The 27,015-nt window shown below is 42.7% G+C and overlaps 1 protein-coding gene and 4 non-coding genes across 6 annotated transcripts; all 5 read left to right on the top strand.

The window, feature by feature from the left end:
* Nucleotides 1-1,167: 1,167 nt before the first annotated feature.
* NOP58 (NOP58 ribonucleoprotein) lies at nt 1,168-26,600 on the top strand. Of its 2 annotated transcripts, none has more exons than XM_075711062.1 (15): nt 1,168-1,229; nt 4,714-4,790; nt 6,533-6,585; nt 8,494-8,618; nt 9,640-9,776; nt 10,972-11,036; nt 12,346-12,480; nt 13,396-13,541; nt 14,502-14,628; nt 15,298-15,461; nt 16,188-16,322; nt 17,592-17,653; nt 20,211-20,344; nt 25,464-25,582; nt 26,355-26,600. In XM_075711062.1, the coding sequence occupies exons 1-15, from the start codon at nt 1,185-1,187 to the stop codon at nt 26,409-26,411; spliced, it is 1,581 nt and encodes a 526-aa protein (XP_075567177.1). In that variant the 5' UTR covers nt 1,168-1,184; the 3' UTR covers nt 26,412-26,600. The 2 variants fall into 2 exon arrangements, with proteins under 2 accessions (XP_075567177.1, XP_075567176.1); XM_075711061.1 differs by having other exon boundaries at nt 25,461-25,582.
* Nucleotides 6,858-6,946, top strand: LOC142593631 (small nucleolar RNA SNORD70). Its single transcript, XR_012831108.1, has one exon. It is a non-coding gene; the product is annotated as a small nucleolar RNA SNORD70 (small nucleolar RNA).
* On the top strand, nt 11,627-11,714 carry LOC142593632 (small nucleolar RNA SNORD70). Its single transcript, XR_012831109.1, has one exon. It is a non-coding gene; the product is annotated as a small nucleolar RNA SNORD70 (small nucleolar RNA).
* On the top strand, nt 13,648-13,731 carry LOC142593636 (small nucleolar RNA SNORD11B). Its single transcript, XR_012831113.1, has one exon. It is a non-coding gene; the product is annotated as a small nucleolar RNA SNORD11B (small nucleolar RNA).
* Nucleotides 14,796-14,881, top strand: LOC142593635 (small nucleolar RNA SNORD11). Its single transcript, XR_012831112.1, has one exon. It is a non-coding gene; the product is annotated as a small nucleolar RNA SNORD11 (small nucleolar RNA).
* Nucleotides 26,601-27,015: the final 415 nt, after the last annotated feature.

Genomic DNA, 27,015 nt, shown 5'->3' with positions numbered 1-27,015 from the left:
TGGACCCAGGCGTAGAAGTAGGCCAGACGCAGCAGCCCGCACAGACACTCTTTGCCAAGACAGAAACCAGTAGGTGGCACAAATGGACGGCTTTAGCCGCCTCCGGCCTCTGCCTCCCCCCAAACAGAAATGCCCGTATCCTAGGGACACTGCGGCAGCGTGCGTAAATAAGCAGCCTCTAAAATTTATGTCTTAAATGCACCTAAGTTGGCACTTCTCTGTCAGAAAAGCAAACCATTTAAATGCACACAACTGCACTTAGTCGCAACAGATTCTTTACCAAAAAAAAGTTCTATCTCTTATGAAGATCTGCAGATAAGGCCTTGGGAACAAGCCCAAGGAGCGAGAGCGGAGCCGGTGGCATGGGATCCACCCTGGTGTGTGGAGAGGGCCTGGAGTGCCGGCTGAACCCCAAGACTGCGGGCGGGCTGGATGCAGCAGCACCCCAACGCAGCCTGCGGTCCCTGCGCAGGCCACCACCTCTAACCTGCTTCAGGATTCACTCGGGAAACAAAAAACTACCAACATGGGCAGCGGAGGCCTCGAGCACAGACCCGTTTCTCGTCACAGTGGCTGTCCCCACCGCCAACCACTGCACCTGCAGTGCCCAAGAGGCGCCAGGCTGGGGCCCGCTGCTACCGAGGAAGCAGAAGTTGGCGAACAGCTGCCGCAGGCGCAGTACCCAGCGGCCAGGCTGGCACAGAACACGGGCGGGCTACCACAGAGGCGCCCCCCGCGCACCGGGCAGCCGTCTGAACGCTTACAAGGAGGGTTTTTACGTCAAGAGACCCGAACCTTCACGAACACGACGCAGCGGGGCGGCTGACGCCAAGCCACCGGCCGGCCCCTAGGGCGGGCAGCGCCGCCCGCAGCAGACGAGCCTCGAGGGACGGCGGCGGGCGGGGGCGGAGACCGGCGGTAACGGGCGGTAACGGCCGGTAACGGCCGCCGCGCAGGCTCCGCCCCCGCCCGCCGCGCCGCGGCTACGTGATCCCGCCGCCCGCCACGTGGCTCGCGAGAGCGCGCGCGCGCGAGGAAGGCGGCCCCACCACTTCCCCCTCTGCTGCGCTCACTTCCGCTGCCACCACTTCCCCTTCCGGCGCGCGCGTGCTTGACCGGGGGTCCCGTCCGCTGGCGCACGTGGCCGCGCCCCCGGCGCCCCGGGCCCTGCCGCCGCCGCCGCCATGTTGGTGCTGTTCGAGACCGCTGCTGGCTACGCCATCTTCAAGGTGAGGTGTGGAGGGGCCGGTCGGGTGCGGTGTCTCTCGCCCGGCCGCGGCCCGTCCCCGCCCGGGTGGGCCTCAGCGCGGGGGGCGGCTGCCGCCGGCCTGCGGTGAAGCAGAAGTGAGGGCTGGGGGGGCTCCGGGCGTGCGCTGGGCTTATGGGGGGAAACACGGGCCGGGGGCGAGTGCCCCCATGCCGGGCGGCGCCTGGGGGAGTTGTTCCGTGCGGCGGCCGGGCAGGAGCCGGGAGAGGAGTAGAGGAGCCCGGGTAGGAGCAGAGAGGCCGTGTTGTGAGGGAGACCTCGGGCCAGAGGCGCGGGGTTGCTGCAGTCTGAAGGCTCTTGAGGGGAGCAAGGGGGGGCTTTCTCGGTGGTCCTGCCAAGCATCCCCCATGGCGCTCGTTTCTTCCTGTCTGTAGGGGTGGATTTGGTAGGGGGGCGTGCGCCCGTGGCCACGTCCCTTGTGGAGTCTCTGGAGGCATCCGGGTTTGGGCATGTTGACCACTTTCTCTTCCTAGCTGCGCCCTCGTGGCTGATGTTCCAGCAAAACGTTGTGGGTGCAGGAAGGGGCGCGTGGGAGACGGGCAGCGCGTTCCCAAATGGGTGTGCAGAGTGTCTTGGCCTGAGTGTGTTTCCAAAAGCGGGGCTCGTTGACTGGCTGAGCACACGGGCAGCGTGAGCATGCCTGCAGGTGTAGTGTGTGGTCTGACTTGCCTCGCTCAGCTGAGAACGTGGGCTGGGAGGAACAGACTGCTTCACAGGGCTCTGCCGGCCTCCTCGTGAGGTGGCTCAAAGGCTGCAGTTTCATGGTGGTTGGAACAAGCCTAAACTAGAGCTGCTGCAGTGCCGTGGTCCCCGCTGGCCTATTCTCTTGCTCGAGCGTTGATGCCTGTGCAGTTCTACCTGCTTGTTCATAGGGTTTGATCATAAGACTTCTGTTCCACCTCCCACCCCCAGTCTTTTTTTCCGGGTTTAGCTTGTGTGAACACAAGTGCGGGTGTAAAGAGAGCAAGACATTGGTTTCTTTTGCCCTAGCTTGCTGCAGAACTATACCCTCGGTGCTCTACAGAGCACTAAGTTTACTTCATCTGCCCTGAAACCTTTCCTCCTCACTGGAGTGCAGCTGTGCAATTCAGGCAAGGAGGATTTCAAGATGTAAGCCTCAGGGAGAAGACAAAAATACTTCTAAAAGCAGATAGCCTGTGTTTTGTGCCCCTGGCCCCCAACCCTTATACCTGGGGAACTAACACATACAGCAGTCTCCCTGAAGGTTTTGCTCACTGGATGTTCACACTGGCTAGTATACTGCACCTTCCAAGTTACTGGGGAAAAAAAAAAAAGTTACTTCTTGAGTAGGCTCAAACCTCTCGTGCAGTGAGCCAAGGCCTTTTAACCTTTCACAGGAGCCAGGAGGGGCTGAAAATAACTCGTATTTTAATTTCCAAAAGCAGGATAGGCCTAAAGCACAGGTAGGAGGAGGGGCATAAAGAGAAAGGGAGAAGTCTCTCTGCAGAAGTGCTGCGGTGCTCCGATGTGCAGTGTCAGCAGCTGGGGCGTGGGGCCTGGCTGTGATGTGTGCGCACAGCGGGTAGAGGGCACCCGGCATCAAGGAGCAGCGCCCAAAGGCAGGCTCTCACCGTGGGAAAGACGGCGGACTGCAAATGGTGTCGGAGCTGGATTGGGAGAGGTGAAAGCTGTCTGCTGGAACTGAGTAGAAGTAGTATTTTATTAAAATAGATGTTTTGAGACAAGCTTTGGTTTTCCATGCTGATTCTGTTTGCAGCTGCTAAGGCCAGATAGAGTGAGCCCCAGCCACAGTGCACATCTGCAGTGCAAGGCTCTCAATCACATAGCTTTCCTTTCCTAGGCATGGTAGCTGTTCAGCTGCAAATTTGCATTTTTTTTACACTTGTATATTCATTCTGTATCAAAATATTCCCTGCAGAGTTTAGGGGTTTTTTTTTGTTTGTTTTGTTTTTAAAGCAGTCTCTGAAGATTGTCACTGTTGGGTGTTTGGGAGGGTTGTTTGTTGGGGTTGGTTGTTTTTTTGTTTGTTTATAGTCACTTGAGGGTTGGACAGAATTCGTACTTTGGAATTTTGGGAGACAGTCATGGTTACCCACTTCCCCGTTTCAGCAGTGCCCACAGATGTCCATTGCCAGCATAACTGTGCTCTGCCTTTATGCTGTTGTCCTCTGCCAGATGTGTAGTTCTCAGGTATTCCCTTTTAGGTGTTGCTCCCATCAGAGGAGCAAACAGTCTAAATAGTAAGGGCAAATGGGGCATAGCCATGTTCTAGATCTTGGAATACTTTTTCCATTGAGTCTTACTGTCTTACAGGACACAAAATATCCATAGGCATGTAATTTCTCTATATTAGCAACCTTGGTTTAGCAGCTTCTATGTCTTTATTTTTCTCTGTGCACCCATGTCTGTGTATAGAGGCTGAAAATTCTGTAGGCCTTGGGGTAGGAAAGGTGAATTGGAGGAAAGAATGAGCGGGCTGAGGCAAGGAAGAGTTGCCCCAGGGTTTTTCTGTGCTTCAGAGTCCAGTGGGAAATGTTACTATGTTTATTTGCTCAGCTACTAATTGAGTTTAAGAAAGACAATCTCCTTTGGCTGGGGTTTAAAAATCTGCAAGGGAGCAAAATCTTATAATCCCAGGAACGATTTCTGCACTGAGTTGAATTGCAGTTGTGTTGCATTTGTGTTGTGGGGACAAAACCACAAGGTTTTTGAGTGAGGTGTAAAGAACATAATGTTGTAAAGAACTTTACTGTTCCCCTGAGCACTTTTCTAGGAATTTGCAGTACACTCTGCGTTTTGTGAAATGTCTGTAGGCTCTAGGGGTGTAATTGTTAATCTTGTGCTGTTTAAAAACTGAGGGGGATCCCCTTTGTGCAGAGATGGGATTAAGCCACTGCTGCCTCTTAGGTAATTCTTGGCTCAGTTTGTTACTGAGCTGTGGTGAAAAGTCGTCGTTGTGGAGATGTTCCCTTTCTTCCTTGGGCTAGCTCAGATTAATGAAAATAACTTGTGGGATCACTTCTTCCTGTTAGGTGTCCCAGACACGTTTGTATTTTCCCAAAGTAGTGGCAGGTTTGGTTTTGGGTCACTGGGGTTGTTAGTGAGTCCTGTAGAGGAGGTGGAGCAAGCCCTGTTTTGATAAACAAGGAGAGGGTTTTGCTTTAATGTGCAGGTTCAGAAGGACCCCGCCATTATTGAGCAACTTCTGTAATTCAGTTGAAAGTAGAAACACTGTAATATTGTGTGTATATTAGTAGGATAAAGCTGCTGAGAGAGAATGATGAAACTGGAGATGACCAAAATTGAGTTTGTTGACTCGATCAGTATTGACTTCCAGTGGTTGGATACATTGTAAATCTGCTTCAGATCTCTGCTGAATGCAGGGTTGAAGGTGATTGAAAACTGCTTTAAATATAGTTGTGTGGTTTTCTGTTCTGTGTAGTTCTATTTTTTTTTCTTCACAGGTTCTGAATGAGAAAAAGCTCCAAGAAGTTGACAGTTTATGGAAAGAATTTGAAACTCCTGAAAAAGCAAACAAAATGTAAGCAGCTTTATGTGGGGATAGCAGCCTGGCTTATACATGGCTGCCTGTAGTTATGCATATCTGAAGTTCAGAAAGAAGTATTGATTTTTATTTTTCAGTATTGTAAAACCTAAAAGCTGTGAACAGTGATAACGTGAAGTTAGATACTCAGAGAAACTTAAAATGGAATATCAAAGTGAAAGAAATAACTTTTTTTTTTCCTTGCAGTGTAATTAAGCTGCAGAAGTCATTACCATGTGTTACCAAAGCACAAAATTGAACAATATTTTAAGGAGATCTGGATGCTTTGACAAGAATGTCCAAGCTTGTAATGCTGGAACTGGCTGAAATGACAGGTTTTTGTACTCACAGGAAATTCTTAAAAAATAATAGTTTAATCCAGCTGAAACAAATAGCATGTGAATCACTGTGAATTGAGAGTTAGTGTGGTTGCCCATGCCATCAGCGAGTGTTAGCACCACTGTGTAGCTGCACAGGGATTGCAGTGTCCACTGACCAAGTTGGCCTTTCTAGCAAATTACCCTAAAGCTTGGGACAACGGTGGATTCCTTCCAAGTCTGTCTAGGGTGTTTTTATTGGAAGATTTCTAACCAGCTCTGGTTGTAATGGATACCTCTGAACAAGCTATGCCTTGTGATTTGGATTTATCCTGCTCTGTAACAGTATTTAGAGGAGAGGCCGGAATATCCCACATCTGCCTGTTTGTAGTGTTGTTAATCTTGTCTTGGAAACATCATCTTGGCCACTTGCTAGACAGGATGTGGCTCTTAATGGATCTCTACTCTGATCAAAGTAATTCCTATCTCCTGCCTTTCCAAAAAGTCATCAGTATAAGCCTGCAGCTTCTGTTGGGCTCTGCGAATGCTTAACTCAAGCATTCAGCTTTATCTGTGACCTTGCTTCCTTTGCAGATACTTGACTCACAAAGAACAGTGGTTAATCAGAACTGGATTAGTCAAATGCCTGTCCCTGACAAGGAATTTACTGGATTGAGATAGCTTCTTAACTGTAACTTGAGATATCAACACCACAGACTATGTGAGGGGGAGAGGGAAGCTGGGCCTAAGGATCTGACACAGTGTGGTTAAACACTGTCCGTGTGATTTTTGGTTCTGGTCAGCAGTTAGGGCATGGAAGAATTTTCTGTTGTTTGTTTTAAGCTCAGCTCAGAACTTGTATTCTAACATCTAATTACAAGGGAGGGCTTGAGGATTCATGGGTAATGAATCAGTTCAGTTTTAAAGTCTTTGAAGATGCATTTGGTTGAAAAGCATGTTAAATCTGAGCTGTGCAGGCTATGCATTCCACAGAGGCAGAAGGTTCCCTTTTGAAGATTAGTGAGAAGATGTTATCATCAGTCAATCAGCAGTGACACATAGTTAATCAGCGTGCAGTGTTGAAATTTACATGGATGTCTGCCCTTAAATATGAACTACAAAACCAAAAGGGGGCTTAGGTTTTCTCATTATGTTGGTCCTATAAATACTAAATCAAAACGCCTCCTTTTTTTTTTTTTAAATAAAGTTTGTGAACTCAGCTGAAAAGTCACATCAGGCTCAAACTTAATCAGCAGGTTTAGTGCTATTCCTTCTTTTTGAGGATCTGGATATTGATCTCTGCTCTCTTGCAGTCTTAGGGAGAAGAGGGGAACTATAATAGCAGAGGCAGGAAAAAAGTAAAATGGTTCTAGCATCTGGTGTATGTACATTCGTTTACACACTTGTCTTTTTCTTCTGTAGAGTAAAGCTGAAACACTTTGAAAAATTTCAGGACACAACAGAAGCACTTGCTGGTAAGTGAGTCAACACCATTCTTACAAAAAAAAAAACCCAAACAATCCATGTCATGCACTAGTTTACTAATTACCTCTGTCCCTGTTCTGTTTCTTTGCTTAGTTTTTAAATTACAAATTTTTCAAAGTCAACTGTTCTTGTTGTTTTATGAGGTCATCCATCTAGTCTATAGTGCAGCAGAGATGTAATGAAGTCTAGTTGTTTCCTGCCTTGCTTAATTCCCAAGCAGCTCACTAATGAGCACCACGTAGAAGGTTTTGACTGGTATATGTAGTCTGTTGTCAATGATGGATTCTTGTTGAAGCTGAATATAACTGATCTGAGTCAACATTTCGTCACTACCACTGAGACAACAGACAGATACCAGAGTACATACATTATTACAACTGCCCTTGTTTATGGATGCATATTATGCCTGTGTTTTTCAGCCTAAAAAAATGCCTGTATCCCACTTAAAAGAAATTCAGTTTAAATAATGGAAAGCCTTATATTTAATGTTTTTTACTAATTCAACACTTAAATGCTTGATGCTGTGGACTAGTTTGAACAGAAACGATAAAAGTTCTAGCTAGTCATTCAGAAATGGTGTGACTATTACTGCTGAATGAGCTGCATGACATCAATAGGTGGATGTTCCAGGTCACATTTGCGACTAAAGAATGGATCTTCATATTCTGATATGGTAGGGGTAGTTTATAAAGGAAGCTAAGGAAACAAGAATGGAGACACTACCATCATACATGAGATGCAGGTGAAACAACTGAGATTGAAGCTGCTGTATATTCCTCTTCCTGGCATATTTTTTGGATTATGTTGCTTTTACGTAGGTTTGGTTTCAGATAATGTATAGTTAGGCCAATTAAAAAAAAACCCAATCAAACAAACAAACAAAACCCCAACCAAACAGAAAACCCTTACGGAATGAAACAACAACAAAAAAAACCCCAAAACTTTTACTACTTTGCTTCAGGTTTACTTATCTGTGAAATGGGAGAGATTATTCAGACTACCTATGTCACTTTTCTTTTGAAGGGAAGACTATGTATCTGGCTGTTTTAAGTGGGTTAGGAGCTACTGGCCAGCTTGAAAGGTGGAAACTTACCTCCGTTGTAGACAGGTTGAGAGGAAACTCAGCACAGCGCTTAGATTTTACCCTTACATTTCATTAAGGTTCTGGAAATCAAAAATCACTGGCTTCTGCACTATTTACTGTGATGAAGGTGTTGCATCGGTCACAGAAGTTCAGTGGAGCACAGAGCTGACTGCGAAGAGAGTTGTATAAGTGCCTGCTTAAAATATATTGTGTGGGATTGTAAAGCTTTTACAGATCTATTAATACTTGAGAATGAAGAATGTCCTTTTAAAATTCTTCAGTCTACATGCTGTATTAAAAGGGTCTGTGTCTGACTGCTCAGTGTGTTTAGCGTTATTCTTTGTTGGGCTTTAGATAGTACATTATCATCATCATCATCAGAGGATGCAAATAAGCCATTACTCAATGTAGGATATCATGGTTGCTGACTAAGGGACCTGGAAAATGGTTGGTTAATTAAATGATATGCAAAATGTTCCTATATAACCTTGCCTTTGGAAATGTTAAACATATATCTAAAGCATATGGCATACTGTTTGTAGAGATCCTTAAACAAAATTGACAGAAATAGAACTGAAACCACATGGAGAAAGGAGAGGCAACTGGGAGAAGGGTTTTTCATTTAGGCCTCCAAAGGAGCAAGTATGTAATTTTCTCCTATTTCGATTTTAGCCGCTGCATGGTGAAGTAGTATTGCAGCTCAGGCTAGAGCTAATGTGGGCAGTTAAAATAAAACTACCAAGTTAGCAGTACTATTTTTACATGTTTTAGGAGGGGGAAGAAACGGCATCTTTGGTCTTTTCCTTTTATGCAGCATCCACAGCTCTTGTAGAAGGCAAGCTCAGCAAGAACTTGAAGAAGATTCTCAAGAAGATAGTGGCCAAAGATGCCCATGAACAGTTGGCTGTAGCAGATGCCAAACTTGGAGGTGTCATAAAGGTGATAACTGATTTTGCCATTCTTCTTTTTGTCTCATGCTACTGAAAGCTTATAGTCAGGTTCCAGAGATTTTGCAATGATTAGCAATGGATTACGCTGCCAATGCTGTGTTTGCGGTGTGGAAGGTATCTAATCCGGTGATCAAATGTGTACTGCATGTATACTGGGAAGATGTCGTCTTGAGTACATAAGTGAATGATATGGTAAAAGTGCACTGAGGTGTCCAGGTTTGCTTGATTTCTCTCTTAAATATTGGTTAGAAAATTAATTTCCCTAATGATCCCCTCCAGAAAAAGGGGGGGGATGGGACCAAACAAAAAAACAACCAGGCAAAACACACTTATTCCTCACTAACAGATGCAGCAATAGTGGGGTGATGACTAATAAGTCTTGTTGGGAGTACACATTGTTCTGCCTTCCTCAGTCTGCAAGCAGTTGTGCACATCCTTCAGTCCTTGACTACTGGAGGAAGGAAGGAGTATAGTAGAGGTGGACTGCTTTCTCCAATGTCTCCTAGGTGTTAAATACCAGGTTCCCATCTCGTTTCCAATTGCTCCCTGTTCCACTGATTTTTATTCTGACCGCTTCCTCATGCTGTCTTAGGAGACTGGTATAGTGTGCAAAATGAGGAGGATTTAGTGTTAAAGTGAATAATACCAAGGACTCTGAACTAATTGTTCAGTTATGTTCTCTGAAACCAAAGCTCCCAACCCTCTACCTCTGAATTTTCTCTCTGTGGCCAAACTATTTCTAGTGAACTGCAAAATCTTGAATCTTCAGTTCCAGCGTCGACGTAGCAGATAGAGCATTAATTATAAATCTCTGCTTCAAACTGGAATTGTTACTGTGTGGGGAACTGGGGGTGTTGCTACCTTGAGCATCAAAAATGACTGAAACTGTTGTGTAATCACAAGATTGCAGTGGGAAAACTGTGTATAATGAGATAAGGCTACTGGAAGAAGGGCTTTAGAGGAATGTCATTGTTATGCCTGACTTCGGACCATTGATTTCCATCCTGCAGGACAAGCTGAATTTGAGTTGTATACACAGCCCGATGGTTACAGAGCTGATGAGAGGAATTCGCTCACAGATTGAAGGGCTTATTACAGGCCTCCCTTCTCGAGAGATGGCAGCTATGTGTCTGGGTCTGGCGCATAGGTGAGTTCCTAGAACAGCTCGATTTCATCCCATGTCTGCCCCATTCCTGTGTCCTTGGCTATGCTGTGTTGCTTGAAGTGTCTCTCAGTATGTGACATGGTCTCATACTCTGTAAGTCAAGACACATTTATATCTGAAATCTTGTTTTATAAAGGATGGGCTTTCCAGTTTGCACCCGCCCTTTAAGGAATGGCTTCATCTTCACCTGAAGATGAAGTTGATAGCTTTCCTTTGCATGTTATGTACTTTAGGATTTGGTTTGAAATGTCTCTGTAGCAGTCAAATGGGTCATTTAAAACTCCATTGCCACTGAGAGACAAGGTGAAGACCATGATTTGCTGATTTATGCCAGAATAAATACTCATATAATACGTAATGTAAATGTTAAAGGCAGAGTTATCTTCCTACCTTGCTATTACTGCCTTTTAGGTTTAGTGGAGCAGTAGTTAAGTACAAGTTATTGGATAAGCATGGGGTCAAGCATTCATTCATGAGTAACTTTTAATCCATATTCTGACATGAGCTTGTCCTGTCCATGAGCCATGGGCAAGTTAGAGAACTGCTTTGCTGTAGCTAATTCCATAAAAATAGATGCATGTTCGCTTGGAAAATGGGCATTAATATTGAAAAAGAACTTTGAAGATGCAAGTTCTCATGGGTATCAAGTGTCTTTTACTATAGCATATGAAGAAATTTTGAACATACATTAAAGCCAGATGGTAATCGGCTTTCTCAGACAGTGATAATCTCTTCCAGGAAGTTTCTTCTGTTGCTTCACATTAGCGTTGCTGATATTTGCTCCTGGGTAGGTACAGTTTTGTGGATTGTCTTCAGCCGCTGCAGAACTGGAAGTGCTGTTGACAAATATTTTCTGTGGGGAACCATGCAGAAAGAAACCAACACCAATTTCCTGCCACAGCACTCATGTTCAGTCTGTCGCATGTGGTACAGATAGCCTTAACTTTCCCTTTTACCCTGGTCACGGGGTATGTGCATGTACACGTGTCGGAGCTCTTGTGAAACTTGTGTCAGTGAGGCTTCTGGCCACAGCTGACAGCAGTCAGTGGCATAAAACTGAGCTGGTATGAATGAATGAATGTGTGGACAGCTATATTCATGTGAAATAGGAACTGGTGCGACATACTCTGCAGCAGGATGTCAGGATGGTGATGAAACTGTATTTCTGTCTCCTCAGCCTTTCCCGATACAAGTTGAAATTCAGCCCAGACAAAGTAGATACCATGATTATCCAGGCAATTTGTAAGTATATTTAGAGATTAAATTATTAATGGATTTGGCTTAGGATAGCTGACTTCCTTACATTGGTTACAGAAAAGTATTGCTGTCAATTTCCTCCTAGCATGTTTCAGCAAATTGGGCATTAGTGTTCAGCTAGGCATAAGGTGTGTTTTCTTAATAGGGTTTTCCACAAGCAGGAACATTTTCAAGGTGATACAGTGAACTGGCGTCCACTTTTTCTTAGCACAGAGATCAGCTGAAATACAGGCAGTGTTAGTTCAGTCCTCTGAGGTCTTCACTTCCCAATATGCCTCACTTCTGAGTAGCGTTGGGAGAATAGGCCCCATAGGACAGGATTTTCTGACCCTTCGTTTTGGTTGTATCTTGCATAGAGGGCAATGTAGAAACAGACTCTTATGTTAGGCATGTAAAACCCACTGCAGTGTGTAATGCTGCATTCCATCTCCTTGCTTTCTTAATGGAAAACAGACTAAAATTGTAAATGCAGCTAGGAAAGCCCATTCCTCGTTTTTCCTTGAAGACATCCACATCATAATTGGCACGCCTGCTGTGAAGCAGTGGTGAGGAATCCTGTTTGGAATACTAATTCCCAGACTGTTGTCAATGATGAAACATAGTGAAGCTGAAATTAATGATTTAATTCAGTTCCTTCGTCACTACCACTGAGACAAGAGATGGGAATGTTGGTATTGCATTAACAGGAAATATTTTAGCCTCAGGGCTCTGTAGAAATAATATATGCTGTGGGTGTTATACTCTTATGTTGTAAATCTGGTTGTTGGTCATATCTGGTAAATGGCAAGCCTGTTGGATTTGTCTTGGGTATATTTATATTATAAAGGCAACTAAAGGGCTTAATACAATCTTTTAAATTAAGTAATTGAATACAAGATCAGTTTCTCACCATTAAAACATTTTTCCTTAAAGTTTATTAGATGGCTAAGTTTTACATCAATCTTGTGTGTAGCACTGTGGCTGACTGAGAGTAAGAATAACTGGCTGCTGTTCCCCTTCCAGGGGAATGTGCTTTGCAGCTGTTAAAGGAGTCTGTCCAAGGCAATCCCAGTGATGAGACTTTCAGGCCACACTCATGGGAATTCTAGTACTTGTATAATATTGTGCCTGGGATTATGCAGTTCTCTGAAAAGTAAAGACTTCTAATGTACTGCAGCTTATGTTTCATTCATGTTTTTATGGGATAAAATACTTCAGTTTATCTCCCTTTACACTATTTAAATTTGTTGATTTGAGAGTTTTCCATTTTTAGATTACCTTTTTAGGAAAAAAAGTCCATTCTTCTTTCTCTTAGCACTTCTTGATGACTTGGACAAAGAACTGAATAACTACATCATGCGCTGTAGGGAATGGTATGGTTGGCACTTCCCCGAACTGGGCAAAATCATCACAGATAACCTAACGTATTGTAAATGTGTGCGGAAAGTTGGTGAGTAATAAGGAGGCATGAGCCTGGAGAATGTTGCATGTTAGTATGCAATGCATTAATGGCACTGATTTGTAGACCAGCGACACACTTGCTCATCCAGCTAGTAATGACCCTGTATACAATCGTGCCTTCAGCAGCAATGTAAATAGGGCCAGTATAAAAGTAGTATATGCTTGCATTTGTAAGTTGATGCAATTTACCATTTTGAAGCTTAAGAGAAAGCCAATACCATATCACTGGTCAGTTCTTCATGGACCACCAGCATATCTTCTTAGAATCACAATTAGTCAGCAGACCAGTTCGGAAATTAGCTGCCAAAAGCTGATGTAAAGAGAATTGCTGCCTGTTCGTGGGTGTTCTTGGAGACTACAGCTGCTGTAATTATTCATAAAAGCAGAAGGGATGACCACTGTAATATTTTGGACACTAGCTTTGCCTCTTAAGCAATCTTTTTTTCTTTTTTTTTTTTTTTTTTTTTTTTTTTTTAAAAAAAAAGTTTGCAGTCCAAAGAGAGACTTTAGGTTTTAAGGGAGCTTTTTCCCCCAATTGTAGGAAGAGTTACATAGGTTTGGTTAGTGGTAAATGACTACTTGCTTCCTGGAATTCTTCCTTTGTAATCTTGTGACTGAAAATTTTGCAGCAAGCAGCTACTGAAAAGGTGAAGTATGCAGTGTTACAGAGTAAGGGCTTTTTTTCTAGTTTCAAATTTAATACTTCCAACCATTCTTAGCTAGTATAAATATGAAGTCATAACATTGACATATATTTTGGGAGTTTGGAATAGGATGACAGCAGATTGCACTTGCTATTGTTATTTTGGCATTTTATCTTTATCTGTTTCTGTGCTTTTTTTTTTTTTTTTTTACTAGTTCATCTCACCCCCAGCACAAACGTGCTTTCATCTGTCCCCCACAGGAGACAGAAGCAATTTTGCCACCTCTGATGTTTCTGACATCCTACCAGAGGAGATCGAAGAGGATGTGAAGGCTGCCGCTGAGATTTCCATGGGGACAGAAGTATCAGAAGAAGATATAAACAACATAATCCATCTCTGTGATCAGGTATGTACATGTGGATGAATAGCAATAGGAACTCCAATTTAGTTAGCTATATCAGAGCCTCTCCTACCAAGGAGAGGTTTTTCCCAGGGCATTGCTAACACACTTGTGATGGCAGTGATGATTCCTATATTGTTGCTCTCCTGATGTACAGACATGAGGGTGCACAGTCACTACCTCATCTGAGCCATCTCAGACTGTTGATGTCTGCACAAAGTCTTCCGAAAGTGGCAGTCTTACTTTTGGTTGGAATTTTGGCATCATTGTGCTTTTAAGTCCTTGAGATAATGCTACTGTATAGCCTCTTTTTAATCTGTCCCTTTTGAAGCTAGGTGATAAACCCTGGGTTAGAAGTGGAGCACTGAGGCCCCAGAAGAGTTAGAAGCCCTATCCTGCTTTCATCTAGATTGTATGTGAACTGCCTCTGACTTTAGTGGTGCCAGTTGGATCCCTTTGTGGCTTTACCAGGGAGTGGCAGGTTTAGGAGTAGGGAGTTCCTGTTCTTGGTCTAGACTGGGCTGCTTTTTTATGTGCGTTCTAATTGTGTGTATTTGTATGGAGCAAGTAAAGAGTATTTATCCCATTTCAAGAGAATGGTGGCAAAGATTTATGTGAAAACTGAGTGTTCCAGGGTTTTGTCCTAAAGAAAATGTCCTTGCTAAGTATTTTTGTTCTGCTTCGCTGTCTTTGGCATGTTGTCAGCTCCTTTATCAGGAGCTTTGCTGAGAAAGTAAGTTGCATAAGGGAATGAGCAATACAGATCCAATATACTTTGTGGATGGAGCTCTGCTCTGGGAATATGAAGCTTTCTGTAACTTTGGCTCATGGTTATCTGTGCATTTTGCATTTTTGTTAGTCTTCTCTGTTGGAATTCTCAGCACTTCCTCATTTCAATCTATTTAGCTCTTAATACTTGTCAGTCAGCTAATACTGATTCCTGTAACCAAACTCTGTCTGGGCCAGGTGATTGAAATCTCTGAGTATCGGACACAGCTCTACGACTACCTGAAGAACAGAATGATGGCCATTGCTCCTAATCTCACTGTCATGGTGGGCGAACTGGTTGGAGCAAGGCTCATTGCTCATGCAGGTGGGTTACACTGATCAGTGTAAATAAAGCTTAGATGACCTCATCAGAGGTTTTCTCCGAGGAGGTGGTCAGCTAAAAGCATTATGCAAGGCCCTGATGAATATCTCGTGGTAAAGAGGTGGAAGGTGGCTCTTGAGGAATCTGAGAATACCGGCATGAGCTTGGTAGTAGTCTGTGATGACAAAGTTCTCAGTTGGCCTGAATTCTTTTTGGAATATGAGGGCAACTTAAGTCACTACCTCTTCTGAGACACTTACTGAGCCTCCTGCTGATAGTCCAGTCACTTCTGAGGTAAAATGCTGACAAACTGGCATTAGGTTTTTATAGTCAGACTGGCTCAAGGTAGCAGCCTTATTCCAGTTATTTATGCTGCAGTTCTATGATGACACATTCTTGCTGCCAGACTTTGTCAGGAGCAGGCATCGCTCCAGTGGAATATGTTTTATTGAGTGAGTCAGTCTTTCTTGTTGCTGAAATCAAACCAAGACAGTTAGTTGAGGCATGAAAGACTGAAATGGCTTACCTGTCCTTCAGGAAACAAACATGAAGAAGCTCTCATAAAAATAGATGGCTCTGACCTTCCTACTTTTGAATAGCATAGGAATCTAGCCTTCTGCTTCTCTAGTTGCTCCTCTGACAAATTACTATTGCTGTGTCACCTCCTTTTAGGTTCCCTTTTGAATCTGGCAAAACATCCAGCTTCAACAGTTCAGTTACTGGGTGCTGAGAAGGCACTCTTCAGAGCACTGAAGACTAAACGGGACACACCTAAATTTGGCCTTATCTATCATGCTTCCCTAGTGGGACAAACCAATACCAAAAACAAAGGAAAGGTGAGTTGCAGAATTGTTTATCAGCTTGGCTTTTTCCAGAGCATGAATATCTGTCGATGATATGGCTTGAGCTTCACAGTGAGGCTCTTCCCATGGCTTGCTTTACTGTATTGCTTCATGGTTATGTGGAAAATGCCACTGTCCCACAAATCTTTGGATGTCACTCATTCCTGTTTGAAAAAGCGAATGGGATTGTCCATTTGACACATCTGAGTAGTAACAGATGCATTCCTGCTGAGTTATGATGTAACGCTGGCTTTCTCAAGGGGTATGTTACTACTTTGTTCTATGTGATAGTAAACTAAGCTGTTACAGGCTTTAGTCTTGCTTGAAAGTTGGACTCTTGTGCTAAAGCTAGTAACTTTTGTGGCTTGCTTTTAAAGAGCTTAGGCTTTTATAATGCAGGTGGGTGAATATGTGTTTGAATTGTGGAGAAAGCTATCCAGCCGGAAATAACACCTCAAACTAACCTGATCTAAAGGTTGGGGCAGAGTGGTATATAACTAACTTGCTCTCTCAGATGTTCCCTCTACTTATCAAGAAAATAAGGTGTTACATTAACAGTATCTTAATGCTAAAAGAATGATGTACTAATTGGTTTTTGGACTAAACACTGCTAGTAAATGGTTACTTTGTTCTTTTGTTTGTGGGTATGGTTTCCAGATCAGAATGAATCATTGCCTTATGTTAAGTCTTAGCATTTAATATTCTTTCTGGCTTTTCCAGATTTCTCGAATGCTGGCAGCTAAGACTGCCTTGACTATTCGTTATGATGCCCTTGGAGAGAATACCACTGCTGAAATGGGAGCTGAGAACAGACTAAAAGTAGAGACAAGACTGAGGCTTTTGGAGGAGAGAGGGGTAAGTCTAGTAGAGAGCTGCATGGAGCGCACATTCCTGTTTATGGTATGATTTTCTGATGCACTGCTTTCTGAGTCTTTCTCCCTTCACTCAGCTGTGTGCTCTAGTGTCACTGTTATTCTGTAGTTTTTCCCAACCTTGGCTGGAGCAGTAGGGTTTGTAGACTGGCTGCATCCATTTGTTTGTATGTCCATTTTTCTTGTTTACCTGCCTGTCTTCATTTACATTATACTGAAAAATCTTGATTCTGAACAAAATGAATAAGATTATACCTTTACATTCTACTACATCTCTGTATCAATTGCAAAGGTATGCTTATTACTTCATAGTTTCTTTCTCTTCACCTTAGAAGAAAGCGCATTTGGGTCTTCTCTCCCCTCGCATTTTCCACCACGGTTCTCCAAAATCTGAACGCTGGTGATGCTTAGTCTTAAGGCTCTTTCTCTGTAGCTAAAGCAAGATGTTATTCTGCAAATTGCTGCATTGTCCTCCCATCACCTAATGCATATTCTGCCTCTCTGTACCTGCTGTTGCCTCTGTTGCCATCAGCACAGAGAGAGAATGTAGGGTTCACTTTCCTCTTCTAGGTGGCATGCCTGCTGCATGTGACCCTGTAAATGCTGACTAGGTTCAGCCCTCCAAACTAAAAGATCTGATACTAATGCTGTAGTAGTGGCATTGCTAGAACAACAACAACAACAAAAAAATCCAGGAAAACATGCCTGCTCCTCCTTGAGCATTTCATGGGAGGTGATACTTCTCATCGAAACAAAGGCAAGGAGACATGTTAATGCCAAAACACAAACTGATCACCTGACAAGTGTAAAGTTAATTCAAATCTAGTTGGCCTGTATTGTGGTTTTAAGGTTGGCTTTAGGCCAGGCATAGGGTGATACTTGCCCTGACATGCAGTTGTTCTTGCAAAAATATAAAGTGTGCACAAATTTCAGCTGGAGTTGGGATTTTAGAGGTATGATGTATGTCATGTGGCTGTGGTATGTTTGATTCAATACTAGATGCCCTTTAATTGAATTGGGTTCTTGAAGAGGAATATTAGAAAGGCACATGCCTTTCTCACCCCAGTTACCTCCCTGTCACTATTTTACTCCCAGGTGTAAGACTCATACAGGTACACAAGAGCCTGACTAATAATATATGTCTCTCAATTTTTAATTCCTTTCAAAAGCTGTAGAACTTGTGTTGTGAATTGTTTTCATTATGAGTAATTTGTTTCTCACTTCTGATTTTTTTTTTTTTTTTTTCTTGTAGATAAGAAGAATAAGTGGCACTGGAAAAGCCTTGGCCAGGACAGACAAGTATCAAAACAAGAGGTGAATAGTTTTTCCTTTCAGCTTGGCTGAGTGTAAATAACTCTGCATGTTTTTATTTCTGAGAAGCTTTTTGGTTGTGGGCTGGGATTACATAAGATCCAGAAAACATTTTCTGTGCTCTTAAACACTGATGACAAGTCCCGTTGCTAGTGGGAATTTCCATTTTCCAGCATTTTACAGTAGTGGTAAAACCAGTGAACTGGACAAACAGTCCTGATTTTCTAGTAGTAAATTACTGACATCCTCAGATAACAAGTATACTTAGATGCTATCAGCATCAGCCCAAAAAGCTGAATAGTTGAGGGAGTTAATGTGTAGTAGCTTTATTTAATGCAAGTCTGAATAAATTAAATTTGAGAATATTGGAGTTTGAATGAATTTCTTTGACATGGAAGCTCTCCTAGATACCTACTTAGTCTTATTGTTAGAAAAGAAAACAGCGCTTGTTTTGAGCAAAGCTTCATTTCCTTTTTTAGGTCCTATATGTAATACGTATCTTAAGCAATAGATAGGGTCTGTACTCTGGACACTGTTAGAGCAGTTTCTGGTGCCCAAAGTGACACTGTAAATTGCAACAGGGACAGCTGAACATCTAAGGATTGGAGCAGGTTATTATTAGTCTGAGCTGTGACATCTGGGTTTTTCACTTGATTTGGTTGCAGGCTTCTTGCTTAGCTTGGCCTTCTTATTTTCCCGAACCTTTGGTGTAGAGGGGGCAAGTGCTTAGCAAAACCAGGGCTGGGATGCTTGTTCTGTGAGGAAAAAATAGCACTGTTGCACATATCTGCAGTCCCCAAACATCTTTCTCAAGCCTAGCAGTAACTTTTGTTACCATATGCTAGGCATTTCAAAGTGTAGCGATGGCTGTGATTTCTGGAGCAGCTTGTGAAAAGACAGTGTCCATAAATGAAACATCAGGGCGTGTAAGGAGGCAGTAGCTTAGGGAGGAGGGTATTGAGGAGGCAACATGCATGCAGGTTTTTGACCTCTTGAAATGAGGAGTCATGAATTCCTGCCAGGACATGTTTCTACTGTTAGACATTCTCTGCAAATGTGTCTAGGCTTGGGGGAGAGACTGAAGATAATTCCTGGCTGTTTGGCTTAATCTGGCTGCCTAAAAGGGAAACTGACTCAGTCCCTGTCAAACTGTCCTTGTAGTACAAAGATGGCAGTATTGCTGCTTTATAGAGATTGTTTGAAGGGCTAAACCAGTGTTTTAAGGAGATTAGCAAGCATGTCTTAGTATGGAACTATGGATTCTGTATGAATTAGCTACATCAAAGTAATGTTTCAGACATTAATTGTGAGGCAGTTTTTAGACATGAGGTTCAAGTGAAGCATTTCAGTATGCTTTCCAAAAAAAGATGAGCGAGGGTGCATTACCTATCTTTGGCATATTTATTTGCTGATTATTTTTAATTATTTTTTTTACTTAGTAGTAGTATTTTGACAATGACAGGGAAACCAGTGAGCTCTTGCCTGGGTTTAACCGAAGCAGAGTCCAGTGTTTGCAAAAGGCTGTGTAATATGCAATATTACTAAACAAACTAAAGCAATATGCAGTGTTCATACCCATAAGAATAATTTCTGATGCCTAGAGGATGAATTGATGGTACCGTCTGCTAGCATTACCACATCCTTTCCAGTCACTAGTCTCAGCTGCTTTTATAACCTGTGCAAGATAGCTACTTCAGATTCCTATTATAGAGAAGTTTGGATTCTCAGTATGTGGCTGGCAGGGGGATAGTTAAGGCTTACTGTTTTAAAACTCCTTTCTCCTTCAGTGGGAATTCTGTTCTGAACGAGTTAAAAAAAAAAAAAAAAATTGCTTCATTGCTATTAGATGATTCAACTGTCCCTGAAAAGGTCCAATTAAAGAGCACTAGGTTTCAGTGTTGCTGGTTCTCTGCAGCCTGTAGAGGAGTTTGGGACTGAATGAAGGAGCATGCAATATTCAAGAAGAGGCAGTTTCAGACACACATTAGCTATTTGCATGTCCCATAAAGTTGGTGATACAAGTGATACAGAGATGAGCCATAGCATTACCCTGCCTTGTGAGTTGTGCTCTGTGAATGTAATGGTGGAGAGGTAGTGTGGAAAGAGCAAAGTAAAGCTACTTCAAATCCTCTCTATATATTACCCTTAGGGTACGTTTATATGGACTTACCAAATTGTGGGGAGCTATGTGCTTGTGACCATACACAGCTATGATAGAAAGGCTTTCAGTGGCAGAGATCAATCTAATGGGTAATTTAAGTGTGCTGTAGACCCTTGAACAGATATAAATGAGAACCAAACTCTTACTTAACTGGTATCTTCCGTTCAGATCAGACAGTTGTACTTCGTGGGGTATCTCCTGTAGTCATGATTACTGATGAACCATTCATGTATTTGAGAAAGGGCCTCGCTACCTGTGGATGCTTTGTTAGCTGAGCAAGATTAATTTGCAGATATTCTCAGGAGGTTGTGTTGGAAAGTTTATGTTCAACTGCAGGATCTTACCTGGGGGCTAACTCTTCTTTCTGTTACTTAAACTGACTTGTTTTCTTCATTACAGTGAAGTAAAAATATTTGACCCATCTGGTGACTCTACGCTTCCTGCTGTTTCAAAGAAACGCAAAATTCAGGAGGTGGAAGAACAAAACACAGAGGTTGCTGTGAAAGCAAAGAAGTTCAAAGCAGAGATGAAAGGTTAGTTGCTGCATCTGTGCTGCTGGCATGTCGCTGTGTGCATCATGCAGTGGGGCTTAACATTTGTAGCCAGCCACAATACCTGGTTGTTCTCCTTGGGTATGACAGTGTATTTAAAAAAGAAAAAATAATCCTTTATGGACTGACAGCAGACTGCAGTCAATTTATTTTAAATATCTGCTTTTAAACAGTTCTAGCATACAAGAACATTTAAAAACAAAACTACTCATTCTTCTTGCAGAATTTCTTGCTCAGCCGGTTTGTATTTAGTGGGCCTCAGTATCTTGAAGACAAAAAAAGCTCTTCTCTGTAAAACCAGAACTTGCCCACTTTTCTTTAAAGAATACTGTTTTATTCTATATGGAAATGTTTTCTGGCATGTTTCAACATATAAACATTGAATGTCAGAATTTGAGGTGAAATGACACTTGGTAATTTCAGTCTGAATTTACAAAATATGTGAAAATTGTTATTCTCTGGAGACTAAAACTGAACTATGGCCACGCTTGTTCTTTCCTTCTCTGATAAGATACTGCGTGAAGAAAGATTTTTGGACTGCGACTTCAAAATAGTCTGGGTTTATACTACGGTTCGTTTTAAGAAACATTCTCTCTCTTCTCTCCAGCGTGCATTTCAGCACTTCTAAATGGCTGTGGCCTAATACTTGCTATGATAGTGGAGTACCCGGTGTGTAACTTGGGAGGGGAAAAAAGGAAAAGGAAGATGACTTTAAGTCACTTCTGTGAGACCCTGAGCCAGATCTGGGCATGAGCTACTCCCAGGTTTTGTCAACTACCTGTGCCTGCAGCAGGTGAGGGCTGTCAGAGCCTTCCTTTTCTGCCCTTCTCTGTGCTGCTGTGTTCTAGAGTATCATAGTGTAGTTATGCTGGTTCTGTACCTCTTTGTGCTCAGCTGACACTGAGGTGTGATCTTTCCAAATGCAGGTTGGTTCATGGTGTCTGTGTACATGGATGAATGGAGAATCCTTTGTGCTATAAAGCTGAGATCTGTGCCCCAGCTTGTTCTCTTGTACTTAGTGTAATGAGACAAGGACACATGAGTACTTGGAGGCTTGAACTTTGCCCATTTGCTTTCTTGAGAATGTGGGTGTTCCCACAGCTACTGCTTTTGATAATCTTTTGAACTAACTTCCCTTACTATAGTCTCAGAATTGTTCCCTTGGGCTTCCCTTGCATTATCAAAGCAAGTGTTGACATCTCATAGGCGTGAGCTTGCTCGCAGGTGAAATGTTACATTCGTTTCCAGCCTGTTCTCTTCCAGTATGAGGAGCACTTTTTCTGTTCATAAATATGTTAATCAATAGTTCATGCTTTTATACCCAAAACCTGCTTGTGTTTGCTTCCTTTGCTTTATTGAGCATCAATACCTCCTGGTTGAGGGCTTGGGCGCACCTTAGCGGTATCCTTGAGCTACCAAGAATTATTTGAGCAGTAGATGGTGTTCAGAATAGTTGTGGACTACTGAAATCTGTGCTGGCTGTTTTGTTTTGTTTATGTTTTTTAAAACTTCCCAAAACATGAAGTACAGGATTCCGATGTGTTGCTTTTCTTCCTGAAAAGATACTGCATCCTTCAGATGTGTGGTTCATAGCTCCTGCTTTTTCCCAGTTCTTTGTATCAACAGGGTCATTTTATTCAGATACTTGGGCACTAGAACTAACTGTGCCAGTTGCTTCAGACTATGGAAGAAGTGTTTTCAGAGAGCTTACTTATCTCACATCACCTATATGCAGAACTAATCCCTTCAGCCTGTCCTCTTGTACCCTTTAAAATAGCACTGCCCCTATGTTTGCACATTCTTTCTTGCATTTGACCACCCAGCAAAGTACATGGATTTCCCTGACAAAGGGTAGACAGACCATGACCTTGCTCTTTGCCAGTATAGTTGATATGACTGCACAGCGCACTAGAGGGGTGGTGGTGGTCCAAGAAGTTTGAGTAGTTTAGTAAGTTCTGTAATACACAGAAGAGTGCAGAGGAGGTCCCAGCATTAAGAGTTATGTTACATGTCCACTTGAATATGCACAAGTCTTTAATTTCTGCTGGTTTTGGCTCTAATCTTTTTGATGCAGTGCTCTACTAAGCTTTTCCCTGGTCAGAGATTACACATCCAGACATAGTGTTGTGAAAGAAGTCTCTGCCCCCTCCTTCCCCATGCTGTTTGTGCAGCTGCATCATAAATGGGGGCGGTGGAAAAGCAGTCCAGAAAAAAAAGGAATTCTTCAGCCAGATCAATTTTGATCCAGTTTGTATTACAAGAGGAAGGTAAGGGACAGGAGTAAGCTGGGAAGCTGCCACTGAGAAGTGATTTGTCAAACTATCGCTTAAATATTTGTTGTAAAGGGGGACAGTATTTTGAATTGTGCTAGGCTGAAATGTGAATGTTACTGCAAGATGAGATGTGTGGTGTTTTGTCTTTCTGTTTGAGGTGCATGTATGGCAGTACTTTGGATAGGAACTGGCAGGCAGGTTGGGAGTTGAGGCATGACTTCAAACCACTTTCACCTTTTACACCTAAAAAGAAACCAAGCGGAAGGATAGTGCCTGAAACAAGTTATAATCCACTTGAGTTGTCTGTTAAAACCTGTTTTAATGGTGGGGGAAGGGAAATAGGACAGGTATTTTTATGACTACAGTCTTTGAAGTTGAATGTGGCTAGGCAGAATGCATACCACCAACAGGGCTAGCCAGTGCCCCCAATGAAGTGCTCAGCTTGCATTTAAGCATCAGGATATACTAGCAGCTAGTCACTTGGAAAGGTCTCTCTTGAAAAGAGAAATATCATCTTAAATTAACAGAGTGAACCCTGCAAGACACAGAGCCTTAAATGACAATATGGTGTCTTTATTGATAGGCAACGTGACTTGATTCTGTACACGCGGAGCATCATGTGGAGGAGGGAGGGTACATCAGGCTTGTGTGTAAAAAGCTTAGAAAAAAACTGGTGGGAAATGGGTGAGTGGAACTACTGCTGGTGATGTCCAGCGCTGCACAGGGCCATCAATCAAACTGCTCTTCTGGGTGCTGCATTCTGTGCCTTGGTGCCTGATAGTAAGAGCTGTTGGCTTTCTTGTCAGCTGCTGTGTATCACAAAGAAACCCCACTGGGTTTGAGTGACTTAGAAGTGTTGTACCCAGAGGGAAAAGACCAGGGCACCCCAGGAGCCTTTAGCCTCACTCTGCCTAGGTACAAATACATGAAGTCTTGTGATGAGCTTTGCTAGAAAGCAGCAACTGAAATCTTCAGGAAGGCATCTGCTGCTAGCTGTGAGAAGTGACAGTGCCTATGAGTGCACAGCGCATCATCTGCCGTTGTAGATTGTGACAGGTTCCACTGCCTGGTGTGTCAGACTTGATGACAAGTAGGGTAATAACAAGAAGTTATTTTTCCAAGGTTACCACCCAACATCTTGCTTGAAAATGCATAGCTTACTAATCCAGCTGAGTGAAAATGTGTTGCATAGCATAAATGCGATGCATATGCTCCTGTTGTACTATATGGCTTTAATGTAGTTTGTGCTTATTTTTCAGCTACTTTTTATTTCCCTATGTCATACATAGGGAGGTGAGGATACTTATTTTTACACGTGTTCTGAATGCCTTATGCTCACACACTGTTCACTGTGAATGATGTGTATGGCAGAACCCACTCGCAATTACATTTACCCGTTCCTTTATCTGGAATCCTTTGCTGTTTTGCTTCTGGCATTTTTTAATGTCAGAAAACTGCATGTGTTAGCTGGCTGTGTTTTCCTGTAGACACATCTAGAAATTTTTTACCCTGAAGCCAATTTTTTTTTTTTCCTGAAGCTTCTGTTAGAGGCAAAGATTGAAGTGTATTTCTGACTTGTATAATCCTTCTGCTGCTTGCGGAACTAAACTTGTGACAAACTACAGTCAAGATGTTAGGAGGTTGTGTGGTTTTGGTTTTTTTTTTATATAATTGCACTGGTTTTGTTTCTGTTCTTTTTGTAAGTGGTGAGTGTGCTTCAGAATAAAATTGATTCCTTTTTGAGCGGAAGTACAGGGAGAAAATTACTTCTTGAGTCACACTTCCAGTAGCAACTGTACACACCACAAACACCATTGGTTTCAGTGTCTCAGTTTTGTAGCTACTGAAGAACAGTGGTTGCTACGTCATGAACTTACTTATGAGTACTACATACTGAGAAACTTGGTATGCAGCACTGACTCAGTTGTGCAAATAAATTTAACTTGGGTATGCTCCAGTAACAGCCTGGCTACTGCATAGGCTGTGAGCTTCGTAATGATTTCTGCTTGGTTTCTTTACCTAGAGATTGCTAAGACTGTGGTAGGTATTCTAGAAAATGAGTGGTAAATCATAGTGCCTTTACCACTGTGATTAGACAGGCCAGCTGTTGACGAATAGTTCTGAAAAATAAATCTAAGAGGGCATTAGTAAATCTTTCCTTGGGTTAACATTCCTCTCGGCTTATATAAATAATTCAGTTCCTGTCTTCCAGGAGAGGAAAGAGTTGCTCCTTTTGCATTAAACACTTTATGTTAGCTCGGCATTAAGAGATCTTTGTGATTGCTGGTCTAAATGGTTAAGAAAACTGGTCTGCTTCTTAGCAAATTTCCAATATCAAGATAGGGAAATCAGTCGCAAACAAGCTACTGCTGGCTGATTGCATTTCTAATGTGGGTTTTAGAGTCCTTCTACTGCTCTTGTGATGCTGGTGAAAATATTTGCCAAACTGCGGACAGTCTCTTTTCAGAAAGAGTACTTGAAGATAATTTGGCAGACAAATGAAAACATGCAAGCTGGTTTTAAACTTTGGGAGCAGCATATAGGAGTGGTGTTTGTACCAGGAGATGTGAATAGTGCTGTCTGAACGTTGTCACTTGTGCCTTAGGTAGTTGTATATTTTGATTATAGCAGGGAGTATGCTATAGGTAAGGGCAAAGTGGAGAGAAAATAGGTGTAGAGAGATGTAAAGATGGGGCAGTGTGGTATTGTGTTTTGCATTCTTATCATTGCATCCTCTCACATCTCATAGAAAGCTTTTCCTTTTGCCTTTTACACTCTTAATAACTGACAACCTGCCTTTCATTTTTCTTCCTTCTGTGGTACAGAAGAGACAACTGTAGAAGATGATGAACCTGTCAAAAAGAAGAAAAAGAAAAAGGATAAGGAAAAGCTAGCTGAAGAAGAGGAGGTACTGAATGAGGAACCCCCTACCAGCCCCACAGTTGAGGTGAGGCAGAATTGCACAGCTACCTGATCCTTTATGGGAATGGATTCTCTCCAAAACATATGGAGTGAAGGCGAAAAATATTCTTATCTGTATAACCCATGGTATGCAAGGACAGTTTTACTCTAGTAACTTTATTTCACGATATCCATCACTGTAATGTCCAAGATGATTTGCATTACAAAATAAGGTCTGGGAAATTTGTGACTCTAATGCCTCCATGTAGCAGGAGTGTTTCCCTTCCTTTCCTCTGCCCACCCCCAGCTTTAGTCTTCTCTCTTTCTACATCTTTTCTAGTGGGGAGGGTGTCCCTTGGTGCCAATCTACTGGCATCCACAGGTCTAGTGTTTAGGACTCTTAGGGAGCAGACGCTGTACCTGCTGAATTGGTGAAGCATCATTTCGTGTCTCCAAGCAACAGTAGAGTGGATGAGACCAAACCAAACTAGCTGCTCAGTTTTGAAATACTGTTCTTAACATGGGATTTCATTTTTCTCTCCTCTGTTTAGGGCAGCCATGCTGCCTGAAGCAGTCTGATAGCAGTGCTGAGCTGCCAGCAGTGTGGCAGACAGCGCAGCTTCCTTTGCCTGCTGGCCCCACCATGCTGTAAACATCACGTGCATTTAGCAATAGATGAAGGGGACATCTCTTGGATTGTGCTTTGCTGAGTATGGAAGCTGCTGTGATGCTTTGAGTGTGAGCTTGGTTGCCTAGCTACATGTGTTGCTTTGCTTCTCTGTTATGCTTTGTTCATAGCAACATTTGTTTGTTTGCAGAATACAGAGAAAAAGAAGAAGAAAAAGAAGAAAATGAAAGATGAGGATGAAGACTGATGAGGAGCAGGGGGAAATGTTGGCCCTTGGACAGCTGCTTCAGAGTAGCGTTTCTTGACATAACTTCTTTAGCCTCTTGCTGAAAACTGTTAACTTCCCTGTGCAAGAGGGCAAGGAGATGGATTTGATAGCTGTCTTCTTGCCCTGGAACAGGATACCCAGTGTCTCTGTTACTTAGGAGGATTGCTGTTTTTCTGCAGTTTGTTTTTGGTTTTGGGTTTGGTTTTTTTTGTTGAAAAGCTCACATTAGATCATCTTTTCATATGCAGTCTCCACTGATAAGGAATAAAAACATTTTTATGGAGATGTTATGCCTCTGTCTTTTAATTTGTTTGCTGGTTTTCTAACCATTATCAGGACTATTTCTAAGATTTACTATTTTAATGAATGATCAGTAAAACAAAATTCTAAATGTGTTCTGTTGCAGTTTATTCTCTAAAGAATTCAAAGGTTGTAATATTCTTAAGTTCCCCATAAAATTGGTACAAATATCTCTGCATAATAACAAAGATGTGTTGGAACAGCTGAGGTACATTATTGAGTCTGCGCTGTAGTTCTCCTGAGAGCACCTTTTTTTAATCATCTCTCAAACATTTTGGTTTTG

The sequence above is a fragment of the Pelecanus crispus genome, chromosome 5, assembly GCF_030463565.1.
Source record: "Pelecanus crispus isolate bPelCri1 chromosome 5, bPelCri1.pri, whole genome shotgun sequence".
Classification (NCBI taxonomy): domain Eukaryota; kingdom Metazoa; phylum Chordata; class Aves; order Pelecaniformes; family Pelecanidae; genus Pelecanus; species Pelecanus crispus.
This window is presented reverse-complemented; position numbering and strand designations above follow the sequence as displayed.

Coding starts and splice junctions, on each gene's coding strand:
- NOP58 (XM_075711061.1), top strand. CDS start 1,185: ATGTTGGTGCTGTTCGAGACCGCTGCTGGCTACGCCATCTTCAAG. Junction 15,462..16,187: donor ATACCAAAAACAAAGGAAAG/GTGAGTTGCAGA, acceptor TGGCTTTTCCAG/ATTTCTCGAATGCTGGCAGC. Junction 17,654..20,210: donor GACAAGTATCAAAACAAGAG/GTGAATAGTTTT, acceptor TCTTCATTACAG/TGAAGTAAAAATATTTGACC.